The sequence below is a fragment of the Ctenocephalides felis genome, unplaced genomic scaffold (assembly GCF_003426905.1).
Source record: "Ctenocephalides felis isolate EL2017-DRISC unplaced genomic scaffold, ASM342690v1 CF-g0.4_SCAFFOLD_03571, whole genome shotgun sequence".
Lineage (NCBI taxonomy): Eukaryota > Metazoa > Arthropoda > Insecta > Siphonaptera > Pulicidae > Ctenocephalides > Ctenocephalides felis.
The window spans coordinates 11,090,559-11,109,730 of NW_020539725.1; the positions used below are offsets into that span (position 1 = coordinate 11,090,559).

The 19,172-nt window shown below is 28.0% G+C and overlaps 1 protein-coding gene across 3 annotated transcripts in view; it reads left to right on the top strand.

The window, feature by feature from the left end:
• LOC113384971 overlaps nt 1-19,172 on the top strand; it is a 75,869-nt gene that overhangs the window by 3,518 nt on the left and 53,179 nt on the right. For all 3 annotated transcript variants that reach the window (XR_003367956.1, XM_026622752.1, XM_026622753.1), the window contains exons 2-3: nt 11,164-11,321; nt 15,260-15,741. Coding sequence is in view for 2 of the 3 variants with exons in the window: in XM_026622752.1 (XP_026478537.1) it covers nt 11,164-11,321; nt 15,260-15,741 (640 nt within the window). In the remaining variant the exon portion in view is untranslated. The remainder of the gene's footprint in view (nt 1-11,163; nt 11,322-15,259; nt 15,742-19,172) is intronic.

The following is a 19,172-nucleotide window of genomic DNA, read 5'->3' on the forward strand; positions in this document are numbered from 1 at the left end:
AAGATATTGGTTGGGAATCGTGCTGATTAGTTTTTGGTAGAGATCGGCCGGGCCGTTTTCTTGTAATAAAGTTTTTAAAAAAAAAATTTCGACGATTTTTATGATTATTTTTTGACGATAGATACCATAGTCTTCTAGATCATACTAAAATATTACGGCCCTACGACAACTCGTTTAGCTTTAAAAATTCGTCGAAGTTTCCAAAAATTGGTATCGTTTTTTTGGCATTTGTCAAAATTAGACCTTTCATCGACGTTTGCTCAAAAACGCCTGAACCGATTTCAGAAATTTAAAAGCCATTTGATGTATTTCGGTGAGGACTATCGTTTGTCAGTTTTGTGCAACGATCTGCCAAGCCGTTTCTTTGTAATTTGAAAAAAACTTTTCGTCCACATTTAAGCTCATCCTACCGAACGATTTTAAAAAATCAAAAACTGTTCGAAAGATATTAGTTGGGAATGATACTGATTAATTTTAGGTGAAAATCTACCGAGCCGTTTTCTTGTAATTAACTGTTGAAAAAAAGTGTTAAATTTTCGTCGACATTTAAGCTCATCCTACCGAACCGATTTTAAAATATCAAAAACTGTTCGAAAGATATTAGTTGGGAATGATACTGATTAGTTTTAGGTGAAAATCTACCGAGCCGTTTTCTTGTAATTAACTGTTGAAAAAAAGTGTTAAATTTTCGTCGACATTTAAGCTCATCCTACCGAACCGATTTTAAAAAATCAAAAACTGTTCGAAAGATATTAGTTGGGAATGATACTGATTAATTTTAGGTGAAAATCTACCGAGCCGTTTTCTTGTAATTAACTGTTGAAAAAAAGTGTTAAATTTTCGTCGACATTTAAGCTCATCCTACCGAACCGATTTTAAAAATCAAAAACTGTTCGAAAGATATTAGTTGGGAATGATACTGATTAATTTTAGGTGAAAATCTACCGAGCTGTTTTCTTGTAATTAACTGTTGAAAAAAAGTGTTAAATTTTCGTCGACATTTAAGCTTATCCTACCGAACCGATTTTAAAATATCAAAAACTGTTCGAAAGATATTAGTTGGGAATGATACTGATTAATTTTAGGTGAAAATCTACCGAGCCGTTTTCTTGTAATTAACTGTTGAAAAAAAAATTTAAGCCGATTTTCATGGAAATTTTTTGGCGATATACATCATGGTCTTATAGAACTTACTGTAATATTACGGCCTAACGACAAGTAGTTTAATTTTAAAATTCGTCAAAGTTTGCTAAAATTATTATCGTTTTTTTTTAAAGTAGGATTAATGAAGTATATTATTTACACATTTTTTTTTGATTAAGTCGATTATTTACACATTTCGGGAAGTTCATGTAACTTGCCTCAAGGCTAAATACCAAACCAACTAGTTTCTGAGGTATTCCAAAATGTTCAGAATACGTTCATCTATTTTCTCTGAGGTATTCCAAAATGTTCAGAAACCTTTGAAAGGTAAATATACAAAAATACAGAAATGTTCATTTTCGATTTTTTCTCAATTACTATAAACTTATCTGTCAGGAAGTTAAAAATAATGGAAATGATGTAAAATGAATTTTTTGGTTTTATTCTTAATGGATATAAAAATATATATGGAACACAAATAATGTCAAAACAGTACTTTTTTGTAAGTATTATAAAACTAGAACTTTACAATATTATGTGTTATTAGATCTCTATTCGGGGTCTTTCGTACATATCGATATTAAATCACATCAATATTGTTGATACTCAATTTCAAATTTTTTAACTTCCCGTGGGGTAAGTTCAAAAAGTCGAAAAAAATCGAAATTGAAAATTTTTGCTTACCTTTACCTTAAAAACAAAGCTTTCTGAACATTTTGGCATACCTTAGTCTTAGACAAGATTTTTTTCTTTTTAGACAAGATGGATGTGTGTATGTATGTGCGTATGTGGGTATGTACGTAGTATATATGTATGTGCGGATACAATTTTTCTTCGACGATACGAGAGCACGGTCAACTAATTTGAATGATTCACAAAACATTCGAATCTTATTGTTGGGGAGACGTGCTGATTAGTTTTTTTGGCAAAGGCAGGTTCAACCGTTTCGAAGGTACTGGACAAAAAGTGCAAAATATATTTTTTTATAATATTATTATACACAAAGATTTACTACTGTCCTTATGGATATTCAGTAAATATAATGGCTTGTGCTAATTGATACAAGGGCTATGATTAATTGTGGTTATTTGTGGAAGTAACCTGAGTTACTTCCACTTTACTATAGGAACTAGAATGTGTTGGGTGCATATTACTCTATAAACTCAATTGTGCCTCGTGTTTGCGTTTTAGTCTTATGGGAAGGTCTTCAAGCAGTTTTCTGGCGAAGTAAAAATGCAAAATATAGCATTTTAGTTCTTCAGAGATCGGAGCTTCCTATTTGAATGATTCAAACATTTCACTTGTATCGACTATTGAATGTTTTTTTCATTCTCATGTCTTAACAGCAATCACAACCTTACGCCCTATAAGCTGTTGACCTGAAACTTCTCCTTACTTCGTAATTTTAGATGGTAACCCAATGGTTAAACCAGCTATACTTGATCATTTTATTATTCGAAATTATCTAATAGGGCTGAAACATTGCTATTTTATATTTCTAAGTGAAAATCGTTGTCACTGCCGCCTGACAACAGGCTGCCCGAAGTGAGTATTGAACACGGTATCTATGAATCAAGTCCTATTGCTCTTAACCGCTTACCTACAGGCGAGCCCGAATAAAAAATTGATTGAATTTTTTGGAAGGCAGGACCAGCGGTTTTATGTATTCAGGAAAAATGTTTAAGAATACTATTTTGGGGTCAAAAATGGTCTTTTGACAAATACACATCAAATTACGATATATTTTATAGGGATTCTAATAATAAGTACACATTGTGTTTTTATTTCTTTGGTTTCCGCACCAGGATTTGTAATATTTAATTTCACCTATATAGTTCAATGAAATATGCCAGATATTTTTGACAATATGGTTCAACCGATTGAGTGGGCTTAAAAAATTTCCAGTAATTTCAAAATTTTTATAAAGTCGAGTTTTTTTCAAAAATTTCAAAATTCACAATTTTTTTTTTTTTAATTTTAAAATATGACGAGAAGTTAGAGCAATTTACCTTTGAGAACGATGTCATACTCACTAGTTTTTTCAAATTTATTCAGAATGAATTATTAAACGTTTGATAGTAGATTAAACCTGCCTTTGCCATAAAACTAATCAGCACGTCTCCCCAACAATAAGATTCGAATGCTTATTGCATGTATTATACATCTGGTAAAATAAGCTTAATAAGTAAGTTAAATGTAAATGGCTTAATGACCACCCGGTCAAAAGCTATAAATAAATAAAAAAAGTCAGTTAAATAAATCCATTTCTACGTTTTTTTGAAGTCCGAATATAATTCCAACATTTTTAAAAATCAAATAAATTGTTAAATATTGAAAAATGGCTGACAAAAATTCAAATGTTCATTCTATTCTTCTAACACATATTTTGTAAAGTTATAAAAAAGTTATATTATCAAAACTTCTAAGTATTTGTTTTTATTATTTTTTACTCGTCAATAAACATTAATTAAAAAATACATTGTAAATTTATTTTTATTGTTAGGCAAGCCATTTGTTGCGTTTTGATGTAATGTTGCTTTATGTTCTTATAACCTGCTATAAAAACTTTCCTAATATCCTGTTTTCTTAACCTATTTTCTCATGTTTATATATTTTTTGTCTACCATTTATTTTTTCTTTAAATTTTATTTAAATTTTCGATGTGATGCTAACACATCATTAAACTATTTTTATATGTTTTTGGATATGTGCATGTTTAGTTTGTTTTGAATTCTAATGTCGTAGTTTTATCGTCTCTCACAAAAATTTATGATATGAAGATATGTGATGTTTAAAAATGCCAGCTTTTACAAACGCTATTCAAAATAAAAATGTTTACTTTTCCATGTTATTGGAATTTTTCGAAATTATCTCTAACGATAAGCCGATAAGTCGAAATGCAGCGCGTTTTATCAATTATGTTATGAATAGTTTTATTTCATATACAATGTGTAGATATATTAAGGCAAATTGTATTAACTCATGGAATTCGTATTTGCTTTCGTGTTTCACGATATAACTATAAATAGACTTTATAACAATATTCAAAACAAACATTTCGAAGGATATTTTTCATGTGCAAATATAATTGAGTGTAATTTTTTCCAACCTTCAACATCATTATCATTATCACATAAATAATAAATTGCATTTATGGTCAGGGTCGCATTTTTAGAGTAATTTAAATTTTAAGTCGAGGCAAAAAATAAAATTTTGATAAAGTTTTATAATCTAATATTAGATTATTATTATTAGACTTAAACCAGTGGTTTTCATCAGTTTTGTGCCGCGGTCCTGCTTTTATAAAAAATTGTTGTGTCCTTACTTTTTTTAACAATTTAATTTTATATTTTCTCAACTGATATTATAATTTAATTATTAAATTAATATGCAATGTTGTGTGAAGTACACATAAAAAATAATTATATATTACTTCATTTTTTATATCATTTTAAAGTTCTGGTTTATCTTTAAAACTTTTTTTTATATTTTTAAAAACGGACTTAAATTCACTATAACTGCGAAATGGGCTTAAATTCACTATAACGTACCTATAGAAATTTAATTTTATATCTATTTAATTTTTTTATATAGAAATATATTTTTATACTTACTTAATTATATCGCGAAAAAAAAGTTTGGCAAAGCTAATAAACACTATATCTATTATCGGGAAAAATAATGAAATTTTCATAATAACCAAACTAACTCTATAAGTTAGTAACTTTAAACAACAAATGTTTCAATTTTGTTAAAAAAAATAATTTCAAAATTAGTCGTTTAATGTTTCAAAAATAAAGGTATATTGCCTTTTTTTAGGTAAAAAGTATTTAGGCTTTAAATTGTCATCAAAATACGATATCGCATTCTAAATATTTTTATTTTTATATCATTATGAATTTAAAATTTTAAAAATTAAAAATTTATCATAAATTATTCAAATTTTAAATAATTCATGATAAATTGATTAATTAAACAAATTAATTCTTAATGAATGAATGAATTCATTGATTGAATAAAATATTTATAAGATAACATAAAATATTAACTTTCTATAGAATATTGAAATAATATATAATCGATTTTTTTCGTCTCCTTTTATCAATCTGAACTCTTTCATTCAAAATTGTATAGAAAAAAAAAATTAATAACTAGTGGTGCATAGCATCGTGCCTTAAGGCAAATTGCTGGAACTCTCCATACCAACAAATAAAATATTTAAAACAACTTTAAAATTTTTTGAAATTTGGTTTTTGAAATTTTTGAAAAAGTTTGAATTTTTTTTATATTTTGAAAATTTTAAAATTTCATTCAGAGCAATTGTGCTGCGTGGCTGTGTTAGAGGAGAAATAACGAAGCGCGTAAGCGCCGCGTCGCAGTTTAATGGTTTAACATTGGTACCCACAGAAATCTAAACAAAGTTTGTACTCATTATTAAAATTTTCATGAAGTATCTGATAATTTAGTTCTTCATTTCGTCAATGTAAATAAAATGTTCTTTGAATCATACAATAATAATCGGTCAAAAATTAAAATTTTTGGCACTTTTTGCCCCGTATCTTCGAAACGGGTGCACCTCCTTTGACCAAAAACTAATCAGCACGTCTCCTTATCAATACGAATCGAATGTTTTTTAAATCATTGGAATCGGTTGAACCATGTTCCCGAAATCGTCGACGAAAATTTGTATCCGAACACACGCACACAGATATATAAAAATTTTCATTTTCGATTTTTTGCGATTACTATAACTTACCCTACGGGAAGTTAAAAAGTATATAAATTGAAACTAGTTAAAATAGAGAATGTATACTTTTATATAGTTTACATATTTCTTATAAAAAAATTAACAATATTATATATAATTAATAATTTTTTTTTTTTTTTTTATTCATTTATTATTTTACAGCAATCAGAACAGTACTTATATTCTATGAGCTGCATTGCTTATATATATATAAACTAAAAAGAATAAACTAAATAAGAATAAATAAAAATAATAACATAAAAATAGTAACTAATAATAATAGTAATATATAATAATAGTAAATAATAAAATAATATAATAATACTACAAAAAAAAAAAAATTAAATAATTAATAAATAACATACAATTTTCAATATTGAACGCATAATATATTTTTCAAAATGCTGGGTGAACTTATATATGACGATTTTTATTTCATTTTTTTTTGCTGTGGTTAAACTTTAAGTTTACTAATGAAAAGTCCGACTTTTATTAATTTTTTTTAAATTACATTAAAATCTTTATATAATATAAAACTTACTTTAACAGATGATTTTAACTGTCAGTCAACACATATTGAGTTTTTTTGATATTGGGTTTTCGTTGATTTTTTAAACTGGCTTAAAAATATTAATTTATTTTCATGACCCAATTGTCTAAAAAGCTCTCAATCAATATAACCTAATTCATCATTTATGTTATTATTAAATTATTATTAATCATTTATATCATATTTTTCAAATTATTCAACGGTTATTTCTTTTTTAATTAAATAAAAAAATATAAATTTTGGTTCATAGTTTTTTAAAACTACAATTGAATTAATATGATTTTGTTGTTTCAATGTGAAACTTTTTCTTTGTTTCAGTTATATCAATTATTTTTTTTTGTCTATGTTTATTTAAAACAAAAGTAGTATGATAATGAAGAAATACTGTAATAAGTACTAATTTTAATAAATAAAATTTATTTTAATAATTCTATTATTTATTACTCAAAAACTACGCGTTAGAAATTGATATTGATATCGAAATGATATATAATCTATTTAGAATATTTATATATTCTAATCTATTTATAGTATATTCTATAATATATTTTAGAAATTAATGCTTTTTAAATAAGAACTACACTTAACAAAAGTCATTTTTATTTATTATGATTAATAGTAACAATAAAACTTTTCAATTTAAAATATTCTTTTAAAAGTTATATGAAAATGTTAAATGAAAATTTAATGAAAATGTATTATAATTTTACCTTTTCATGTAAAGATCAGTTCTATCATATCGAATTTTATGAAGGATATCCAATATATTTCTATATCATGATTAATAATATATGTGTATATAAAATACAATTGAGTTGTTCACGCCATTACATAAATACGACAAAAAATTTACATTACAAGATATAATTTTTTAAATTTAATTAATTATATTTGCTTGATTGCAAATTGCTCTTTTTTTAGCAGTATGGCAGGTGTCTTTTTAAGCATTTATTTTTATTTATTGTCTAAGGTCGTTCATTCCCAAAGGGCTTTTAATCGCTGCCTCTAGGGCTTCTTCTCAGTAATATAATCTAAAAGAATATTACAAAATAAGATGTGTGCAATGAGAATGGCACACATTTAATTATTTAATCGTTTTGAGCGCAATCGGTTTAATGGCCTGTGTGACCCACTTTTATCACTTTCGATGAACACGACGAAGAAAACAAAAGTGGTACAGCATCAAAACACACGTATAAGGTATAAGGTTTGACGATATCATTCTGTATTGTGAAAAATACTTTGTTTCCTTATATTTTTTATGAATAATTATGCGCATCAAGTGATATCTTGAGTTTTTTGCCCAAAAGGTTCGTACTAAAAATCAGGTGTTTCGTATGTTTTTTTTACTAAACAAGCATTTATTTCATTTTAATTAAAATTTTATCAGGAAAGGTTTAATAGATTTAAAAGTAAGAGTTTCTTAATATATATTTATTTAACCTCCTGTTTACAAATTAGCTTTGACGTGATTTACAGAAATTTATATTCTAATTTTACAATTATTTTAAACTTAATACATCATTATATAATGATGTATATTTGGCAATAAACTACTTAATTTTCAAATTAGGTAGTTTAATTCAAATTAAAACTGTTAAATACTCTTTTTAAATTCTTATAAGAAATAATAATTAACTTTATATACCCCACAATTTCTTGAATAATATGTAACCTGGCAAAAGTAGGAACAGAAGAGGCTGGGTACGGTTGTGTCACTTTCTTGATGATCATGCTTAACTCTCATAATTTACTAGTTAGCTGGGAGACAAGCAAATTGAGTTGTAATTTGAACATTTGTCTACATGAAAATACTAAAATTAAATACGAAGGATTAGTCATAGAATCAAATCATACAAGAAGAGAGCGAATGCCACAAGCAGCCACACACACCCCAAAGCGGTTGTGACAGGCATAAAAATAGATTAAAAACAATAGGTATAAACACCAAAAATGGTTTATAACGACTTTTATTGTCAGATATGCATATGTAACACAATACAACATAATTATTTAAACAAGGCTTATGAATAAAATATAACAACAATATAATTAACAACAATATAATAAACAAAGGCAACAAGTTTTTTTTTGTATTAAATTTTTCTTTTTCTTTCTTTCATATTTTGTCTTAGTTAAAATAGATTTTTTTTTATCTATCAATCTTCAACCCGAAGAGGACAAAACTTACAACCACATGTCACAACCGTATCCAACGCACACTTTTGGTAATAAATCATCGTTATGGTTGTGCTGAAAAGTAATTTTTGGCAATTAACTACAAATATTCAATTAACATTAAAATAACAAACTATATATATATACAAGAAAGAAGTAAGTTATTATTAATAGAAATTGAACAAAAAAACTTACTTTTGACTCTTTGAAGTCAATTAGGTCTACAGATCACGTTATCGTTAATGCAATAATGGGAACTTATTCAAACAAACATACTATATATTTCTTCTTTTGGACCCTATATCAAAGTCAGTAAGTTTAGTTATTATGGCGACAGTCATTAACATACCCTGGCTCAATCGTGATTTTATTTACATTTAATATGGAGCTATTTTACATTTGGTTAAAACAAATCCGGTAAATGGTAATAAATATTTGAATTAATTGAGTTGCATAATTATGTAAAAATATCCACAAATAAGTAAGAATCGAAAATACACTGACTGCAAAAGTACGCATAACACACATTTTCCAAATTACAATAAATATTCAATTAATATTTTCAATATTTTTTACAATGTTTCTGAGTTATTATAACGTGTTGTGATTTCGACTAGTATAGTGTGTTCATCAGTTAAAAAATTGTTATTGACAAATAGTTTTTGGTAATTTATAATAAATAATCAAGTGAGATAATATATTCTTTTTTCTCCTCATTTTTATTGCATTTATGCCACTTTGCAAATATCACTCATAATCATTAGGATTATTATCTTCTATGTTAATAAGTTTATCTCTATACATCTTCCCAAAAATTTTATTATATTAGTATTATTATTTAAGAATCTTTCAAAGCGGAATATTTTTTGGAAGATGTATTCAAATGAATTTTAATGAATTTCTATACTTAATAAATATAAATACATTTTAATGTTGTTATTATTTTTAAAAATTTAACCATTGAATAGAGACTCAATGGCTATACCTATTGCTGCATCGATTTGAATTGTTATATAAAAAAATATAATTTAAATAATTCAAAGTATTTCTAAATTTATTATATTTCATTCATTTTCTAGTTTTATGTGTAGCAGCAGTTTTTGCGTGTACTTTTAATTAATTAAAAACATGTAAATGTCAAGCTAATCATGTCTTGCCTATTGAATTACATTGTTATTTTAGAAAATAATGAAGTAATTTATATGATTCAAATGCCAATAGCGATAAGTACTGCTTGTATAAACATACAAGTAGTACAATTAATTGAATAATTAAAAACACCAACAATTGCATTTACATACATTAGTATTGATTGAACGATCATCATCTTATTGTTTGTAATATAATTAATTAGTAACCGATTTTTAATTCAGTCGAATGACAATATAAAATTGACAATTTTAATATAGACTATCTAATTGCTTCCTTTATTTTTTATATTATAGCCTATATGTTGATACACAGCATTTGAAATAAGATATTATTCGTGATAATATTATTAAGGTATTATTGAATCATGAGTAAATGTTATACTAAACTCGTTTTCATATTTTAGTTAATAAAAATAAATATAATAAAAAATAAAACTTTGTAGAAGCTTTGGTATCTTGTAGTTCTTTATCTATTTTTATTGGCCTTACTAAGAGCTTAATCAATCCCTACAAATTTTCTTTTTAACATTTTGTAATATCTTTATTATATCATACATGTATGTACTATCTTTTATCATATCATTATATTCTAACCTGGCTTCTTCTATTCAACTAATTCTACTTCAGCTCAAACTAACAATTCAATTTCTGATCAACTTCTAATTCTATTTCATCTCAAACTAACAATTCAAATTGTAATAAACTTCAATGTAACAAGCTAACAAGTCAAATGACAATTCTAAGTCAGTGCCAAAACTCGAACTGATTAACCCTGGCGCGTGAGTCAGGCACGCCACTGATTGAGCTATTCCCGATATAGTTTGGTATCTTAATTCAACTGGTTATTATAGTCCTAATAATTAATTATAAACTTCGATTTTATAATATAGTAGTATAACTATTTTGTAGATATAAAAAATATCTAACATCTTGACAAAACTCCATAAAAATTTTGAACATTATTGTGACATTAATTATTATATTGAACATGATGTGTATTTATGTTACGTAGTTATGAAATTTATTAAAACTCTCCTTCGATAACTCAGGTTTTGGGTTATAATTTAACCCTTGTAGCTGTGGACTGTATTAAACACTGATTTGTTTGTATAGTAAGTTAAAATGAAAGAAGATATATTTATTTATTATTTACTATACATGTTGTTTTGTGGTCTTTACTTTTAGAAGTGAACAACTAGTTTAATTAAAACACTCCGCTACCCCCTCTACCAGAGGTAGCAACCATTCTGTGTAAAGTTTATTGCCCTGAAGGTTGTCACCTTCATGGCCAATATAATAAAACGAAAATACTTTAATGCTTTAAGGTCTTTTTACAATCATTTAGTTTTATTGCAATATTTTGTATAAATTCTATAATTGTTTTTTTTTTTAAGGAGTGCCATAGTCCTGCGAGCGCCAAGGGACATGGGGGCAATGGATGACCACTGGAGCACCTCATCTGCACCACGCGTTCCACGTCTCCGGATGACTAAAGTTCACATACCTTTTACATTTAGGGTACTTGATTCATCCAATTCTGAACCTTATAATGGTAAATAAAAATTCTTATATATTATTTAGTAACGATGGCCAGCGGTGGTGACATCGGTTAGAGCGTGGGCTAGCACCAACTAGTTCCAGGTTCGCTGGTTCGATTCTCGCTACCGCCAAGCCTGACATCAGGCAACTTTGATGTCAAATTTCCACTTGAGGTTTTAGATCTCAAATATAGCCTCAAGTGAAAATCGCCTCTCGTGGGTATAGTTGCGTATATAATAAAAAGTCAGCAAATAATTCGAGTATAGATAGAACCAGAACTCGAAGAAGAACCCCAGAAATGGGTTGCCATCCATTCAATATTCATATAATAAGAAAAGTCAAAACAATTACTGAAATAAGTGTGACAGATTGCAATTAAAATAAAAACAATAAAACAAATTAGTAATGATAATATTGAACTTAAATAATAACTCAGCGTGACACTAATTTTTTTAAAGAATTTTGCTAACAGCTCTGTTTCGACATATACCAATGTGCTAGTTTTATCTCCAATTGCGACAGAAAAGTTAATTACTTTATTTTGTCTTCTAAAGTCTATTCTTATGATTTTCGAGGGTGGACAAGGCCTGACTGATTTTGTCGTAAGATCCAACAATTTTTTCTCATAATGTGGAAGTACCATCCTTTATGATATCCTCCTCTTCCTCCTCCTAAGTACTGATGTCTTGATGGATTCTGTCATCCTGCTCCCTGGTAATATCTCCGAGAATTTCCAAAAACCATTCTAAATGAGAGTACGGTTTCCAAAAACCATTCCAAAATCCATTACATCAAATATATCAGTATTTAAATCTTCCTGACTTCTCTATTATCGTTGGTCTCGAAGATGTCGAGAGGTTGCTCATCATTAGCATGGATAGGGGTCGTGTAGCTGATTGTAAGTAGGCCCAATACCACTGAGATCTCGTTTATTACCATATGCTTCTATTGCCTGAATAGAATTGATATTTACCACAGAGAAGAAACAGAAGATATTTACCACACAGTCATCTTGGTCATTCTGAGTTTTTTACCTAAATTGCGGAGATATTAAAATTATAGTATTTTTTCCCCTTTTGGATAATAACGTATCATAAACACACTACGTCATTTTCTCACATAGCGGGAAAAAGCTATGTTTTATCTTGATTGCGCATTTCAATTTTAAGCCGTATCGAAAACAGCAGATATAACTCTTGGTTATTCGTTAAACTGCGACAATCATATCCAAAATAACTAATTGGGATAAAGTCCCCTGAAACTGAAAAAACTGGAACTGTTACGGAAAAAGGGAAGGTATATTTAAAATCAGCGTAAAATTCCAAGAAGGTTTAAAAGAAGGTTAGAGCAAAAAAAACAAAATTGCCATTTTTGTCACACAGTGTAATTTTTCTTATTAAGAATTTACTATGTTTTGTTTTGTTGTTTTTACCCATCGCATAAACATATGATGATGAGATGTTGTCGTAGGTAATTGTATAGCTTTACGAGATTTGAAACCGGTTTACTATAGGAGTTGATCATTTTGCTAGTTTGCTAATTATAAAATTAATTCAAACATGAGCAAGTGCATTAAAAATAAAAGTAGTAAATAAAATTAAAGTAGTTTAAAAGAAAATAGTAAGTAGATAATTTGTTCATATATTCACTATGCTACTATAAACAGATTTCTGTACAAGAATAGTTTTATATTTACAGTTCATAACTCATATATCTATTTTCATTTCAAATTAAACAAGACTTGAGTTATGTAGCATTTCAAGGTGATGGCCATCAAGGTGATAGAATAGTGCTTTGGAACTCAACCTCGTAGAAAAAATAAGTGCATTTTCTTCAATGAAAGCTTGATATTGTATCTTAAGTGATCTTATCTTTGTGTTATCAGATCCAAGTAATATTTTTTATTTACTGTTTTTTATTTCCTCTTGTTTGCTCTTTGCACAGTAATTAGTACTCTAATATGTAAATAAAATGATGCTTATATAAATATAAAAGATTTAATATTTTCATAATCTATCTCTTATCTTAAGATAATCGTATAATTGCATATTTATCATAAGAATGGTGTATTGTTTATTATTCCGAGTTTTTCATTTTTTGTTGCTTATTAAACTAATCAATTATTTGTAATCAATCAACATAACTCACAATCATTTTGCATAATTTGCATTGTAATCATAATATATAAAGGTCATCTTTTGTTAACAAGAGAAGATTTTTTTATTTTTCTATTCAAAAGTTATCATTCTAACAAGGTCGCCAAGCTTTGAAATTCGCAAAAAAAATTTAGCGACATGAAATTAATTGTATAGCTTACTGTTTAAATTAGAATATATGCTAACTTTATGTTTCTAGAAGATTTGTCTATAATACAGTGAGCTTTATTGATCTATTTATACAATAATACATGCTGTGCATTCAAGACATACAACTAATCATACTTATATACTAATGAAATTTTATATATTGTTATAATTTTTTTGCATTTATTTTATTTACTAAATATTGTGTTCAGAAGCAATTAATGATAAATTCTTATTATTTGAAAATTCTAATTAAGAATTACATACAAGACTTGTAAGCGACCTTGTAATCAAGCATTTTTTAATAAAATTGTATAGATCTTTAAAGATTTTAATTATGTGCCTATTAAGTAACATTAAGTAACATAAATTAAGTTTATGTTTTCATCAAAAAATCCGATTCGCTAATTTTATGTTTTCTCGACGTTTCAAGCCATTCTAAATCGAATTAGACCTAATTTGGAAAAAGTATGTGTATGTGTGTCTGAACAGATTTTTCGCCGTAAATCGACGTTTTCTCGAAAACGGCTAGGCCGATTTTAAAAATTTAAAAGCCATTCGATGTATCTCGACGAGGATTAGCGTTTGCCAGTTTTGTGGGCCGAGATGTTTCTTTATAAATAGCAGAAAAGTGAAAATTTTTTCGTCCACTTTTTAGCCACTGAATCGATTTTGAAAATTCAAAAACCGTTCGAAAGATATTGGTTGGGAATCGTGCTGATTAGTTTTTGGTAGAGATCGGCCGGGCCGTTTTCTTGTAATAAAATTAAAAAAAAAAATTCGACGATTTTTATGATTATTTTTTTGGCGGTAGATACCATAGTCTTCTAGATCATACTAAAATATTACGGTCCTACGACAATTGGTTTAACTTTGAAAATTCGTCAAAGTTTGCAAAAATTGGTATCGTTTTTTTGGCATTTGTCAAAATTAGACCTTTCATCGACGTTTTCTCAAAATTTCTCAAAAACGCCTGAACAGATTTCAGAAATTTAAAAGCCATTTGATGTATTTCGATGTATCGTTTATCAGTTTTGTGCGACGATCTGCAAAGCCGTTTCTTTGTAATTTGATAAAAAGTGTTAAACTTTTCGTCCACATTTAAGCTCATCCTACCGAAACGATTTTAAAAAATCAAAAACTGTTCGAAAGATATTAGTTGTGAATGATACTAATCAGTTTTAGGTGAAAATCTACCGAGCCGTTTTCTTTTAATTAACTGTTGAAAAAAAATTTAAGCCGATTTTTATGGAACTTTTTTTGGTGATATATATCATGGTCTTATAGAACTTACTGAAATATTTCGGCTTTACGACAAGTAGTTTAATTTTAAAAATTCATCAAAGTTAGAATTTTTTTTTTGCATACTTTTATTGTCAATCAAAATTAACAATAAAAGTATGCAAAAAAAAAAAAAAAAACGTGTTCGCTCATTTTCAATTATGTGTAATAAATCCTCTCGGAATACTTCTAATCACTCATAAAATAATTTGTTTTTATTGATTAAGTCGATTATTTACACATATCGGGAAGTTCATGTAACTTGCCTCAAGGCTAAATACCAATACCAACTAGTTTAGTTTTGTACCAACATTGCAAATTTTTAATGGAATCTTTAATCATTTGGTTTTTTTATCATTTATTTCAGAACTTCGCTGCGCAGTATCATCCCGCGTGGCGTACTCCCTGCTCGCATTTTGGGCTGTGCCCATAATTGACCTGCACCGGGCTCTGTGGAGGCCCTGGCCCGAACTCAGAGCCCTCCTTGAGTCCCTTGCCTACAAAGGTAGCCCTGAAAAGGATACTGAAGCTGAGAATCCTGCTACCGAAAAGTATTGTGATTGTGATAAAAGTTGTGACAGTGAAAAAGTATCTTGTGAAAAATGTTCTTATAGTGATGAGAAAGATGGATTAAAGTTCAGAAGGAAAGGAGACATGCCATTTAGTCATGCGCATCGCGAATGCAGGACCGGTGTCGCCCACGAGGAGAAGTCGATGACATTGAGGCCTCCATGGCCGGGAGAGCCTGGACCTCTTGGAGAACCTCCGAGGCAGGATTATCCTTTGGTAGTGTTGCTCAAACGAGAGGACGATCAAACCGAAAACGATCTGCAAAGTTCCGATGAGACTGTGAGTTTAATTATATATTATCTTTTGTTTATTTTCTTTATCAAATTTATACATAACTAGATGACCCGACAGATGTTGTCCTGTACCCATGTCTACAATTTTTAATATAATATACTAATAATTACCGTTTACCTAAAAATAATAATTAAGATTTTTAAATTACTCTTTACGCCAAAAAGCAAATACATTTATAATATGGGCGATGTTAAATGTGCAACTGCTTTAAATAAAACGATGAGTCTCAATTCCCACACTATATTGGAAATTGGAGTCTTTTAAACGGTATAACATAACCATACCTATAACATAACACTGGTACTTCATGTTGGATTAAATTAATTTAATTTTTTATTATTTATGATATCCAAATTTGCATCCATATTGCATCTTAAACTTCCCCTAATCGATATCGTGAGGGTCGAATGGTATGTATTCATCTTTACTTTTCTATTTGTTGTTATAAGGTGAAATTTTTATGAATTTTAAAAATATTGTGGAAATATTAGTAAAAGATGCAAAGAAATTAGATATTGAAAAAAAAACTATATTGAAAATTTAATCTCCGAATCTTGTGTTGGCGCCCCCTAAGGCGTGCGCTCGTATTTTTCGCATCCATCGCATTAAAGGTAGGACCGGCCCTGATTAATACTTAATTTCATATTTTAAGTGAATTAACATATACTGTATCTTATATTATTTTAATTTCTGGCACATCTCAGCTGCTTTTTGGCAATAATAATGTAGACATTTCATTTTTCTTATTCATAATCATAAATTCATTATACATATTCTAAAATTGTCTAGATTCATAAGTAAATTGAAATTTTTGGCAAATGATGGTTTTCATTTGTTTTCAATGCAAACAATGACATGTCGTTTTTTGCAATATTTTCCATTTATTTCTATTTTCCAGTACTTTATAATCACATACATCCTAGAAAATTTCCTTAACAAACTACAGAAAGATTTATCAAAATCCGAATAATCGTTTAGTATTAGTATACAGTGAGTGCTTGTAATTTAATATGAACTTTATATAATACCAATAAAGCACAAATTGATTCTACTATTGATTTTGGTTAGAAAACGTTTGTATGTGAAAAAGAAAAGAGCAGGTTTTAGGATTTTCCCGGCAATTATTCGATTTTTTCTCGCCGTAAGAACCATCATCCTTGGACTTCAAGGAACATTTTAAAAAAAAAATTGGCCAAATTGGTCCAGGCGTTGTTGAGTTATGCGTTTACCAACACATTTTGCGATTCATTTTTATATATAAGATACATTAAACATAAATCTATACGGACATAAATCATATATGGAAATATTACCTCAATTTAAAATGAACATTTAGCGTATAACTAGGCTTAAAATAGATTAGAATATTTTTAGAAAAATATATCGTAACTTTTTTATCGTTTCGAGCTGCTTATCACGATCGATTAATTACAATTGATCAGCTTACGATGAAAAAAATGATGGATTTGGATAAAATTTTATTTTAGATTATGACCATTATTAACTTCCCGTAGGGCTAGTTATAGTAATCGCAAAAAAATCGAAAATGAAAATTTTTGCATTTCTCGACGTTTCAAAGGTTTCTGAATATTTTGGCATACCTTAGAAAAAATGGATGTATGTGTGTGTGTGTGTGTGCGTGTATGTATGTGTGTGCGGATACAAATTTTCGTCGACGATTTCGGGAACATGGATCAACCGATTTGAATAATTTAAAAAACATTCGATTCGTATTGATAAGGAGACGTGCTGGTTAGTTTTTGCCAAAAACTAACCAGCACGTCTCCTTACTTTTTGGCGAAGGCAGGTCTAGTTGTTCCGAAGAAACGGGGCAAAAAGTTCCGAAAACGGTAACTCAGTTTTTAAGAGAACGGAGCGTCCGGTTTGAATAATTCAAAAACGTTTTACTTGTATTGACAAGATGAAGAATTGATCAAATTTTCATGAAGGCAGGTCTAGCGGTTTCAGAGATCTAATGAAAAAAGTAAAAAAAAATGCCATTCGGCGGTAAAAAATGATCATTAGACATATGCACATCAAATTATCAGATATTTTATAGAGATTTTAACAAAATGTATATTTTTTTACATTTCTATGGGTGCCGTACCAATGCTTATGCGTTAGACGGCGGCGCGGCATTTACGCGCTTCGATATTTCGTCTCTATGCAGTTCAAGCAGTACGATTGCTTTGAAAAAAAGTTCAGAATTTCCAAAATATGTCAAAACGAAGAAAACATCTTTCTTTTCAAAAAAATTTTGTTTTCAAAAAAAAATTTGTTTAAAAAAAAGTTTTTTTTTGTCAAATTTATAGTTTCTCAAAAATCTAATTTTTTCGAAGTAAATTTTTTTCAAAAATGTTAATCGTTTTTCAAAAAATAATAATTTTTGGTACGGGAAGTTCCAGCTATTTGCCTTAAAGCACGATGCCTTAATTGCATTAAGACAGAATTCCACTTACAGCTAGTTTATACTTGTTTAATTGTGATTATGGCACACTGCCGTAATTTTCTCAAAAATATAATATAATAATATTATTATACTATTAATTATATTAATTAATTAATTAATTAATTAATTAATTAATTAATTATATTAATTATATTAATTATTAATTATTATATGTTCTTGCCAGAAAATGAAAGACTGATAGCTTTTTCGTCTTGAACATTTAATATAAAATATTTCATAGAAGACTTATGCTTATAAGACTTACTTATACGTTGTAATATGAATAGTATAAAAAATTAGAGTCAAGTGCTGTAAATTGCTTGTATGCAGTTTTGAAATCCTTAATTAAGGTATGTTTATAAACTAATGGAACGAAGTTAATATATTCATATCCCATTTAAAGAAATTATTATTTTATAATAATGATATTTTAGAAGTCCAATAAGATACATCTATAATATTGTGATAAAAATATAATAGTTAAACTTTTGCTAAATATTATTTCAATTTAAAAAAAAAACATAATCATTGTGGCCAAATAAAGTTCATCTGAATCACTTCAAGTATCAATGATCACATTCAAGTATATATGATACTTTAATTGAAATTGATCATATAAAAATTATTGGACTTGATATATACATGTTGACTTAAATTCACTCTTGCAATTTACACGTAGTACATGTAGAACATTTTACACTTCCTTACAAGTCTTATCTCATAAATGTTTAAAAAATCTAGAAAAGGCTTATATATTACCAGGTATAAGGCGCTTATCTTTTTTGGAACAGCAATTTAAATTTCGCGTTATTTTTTTACGCCAAGAGAACGTTAGAATTCAACCCAATTCGTAAAGGGTGTTGTTCTATTTCATTTTTGATATATTTATATAAGAAGGCACCCAAGTAATACCTTTAAATGCATTTTGAAAATATTTATAATATATTTTCAAGGAAAAATCTGTGTC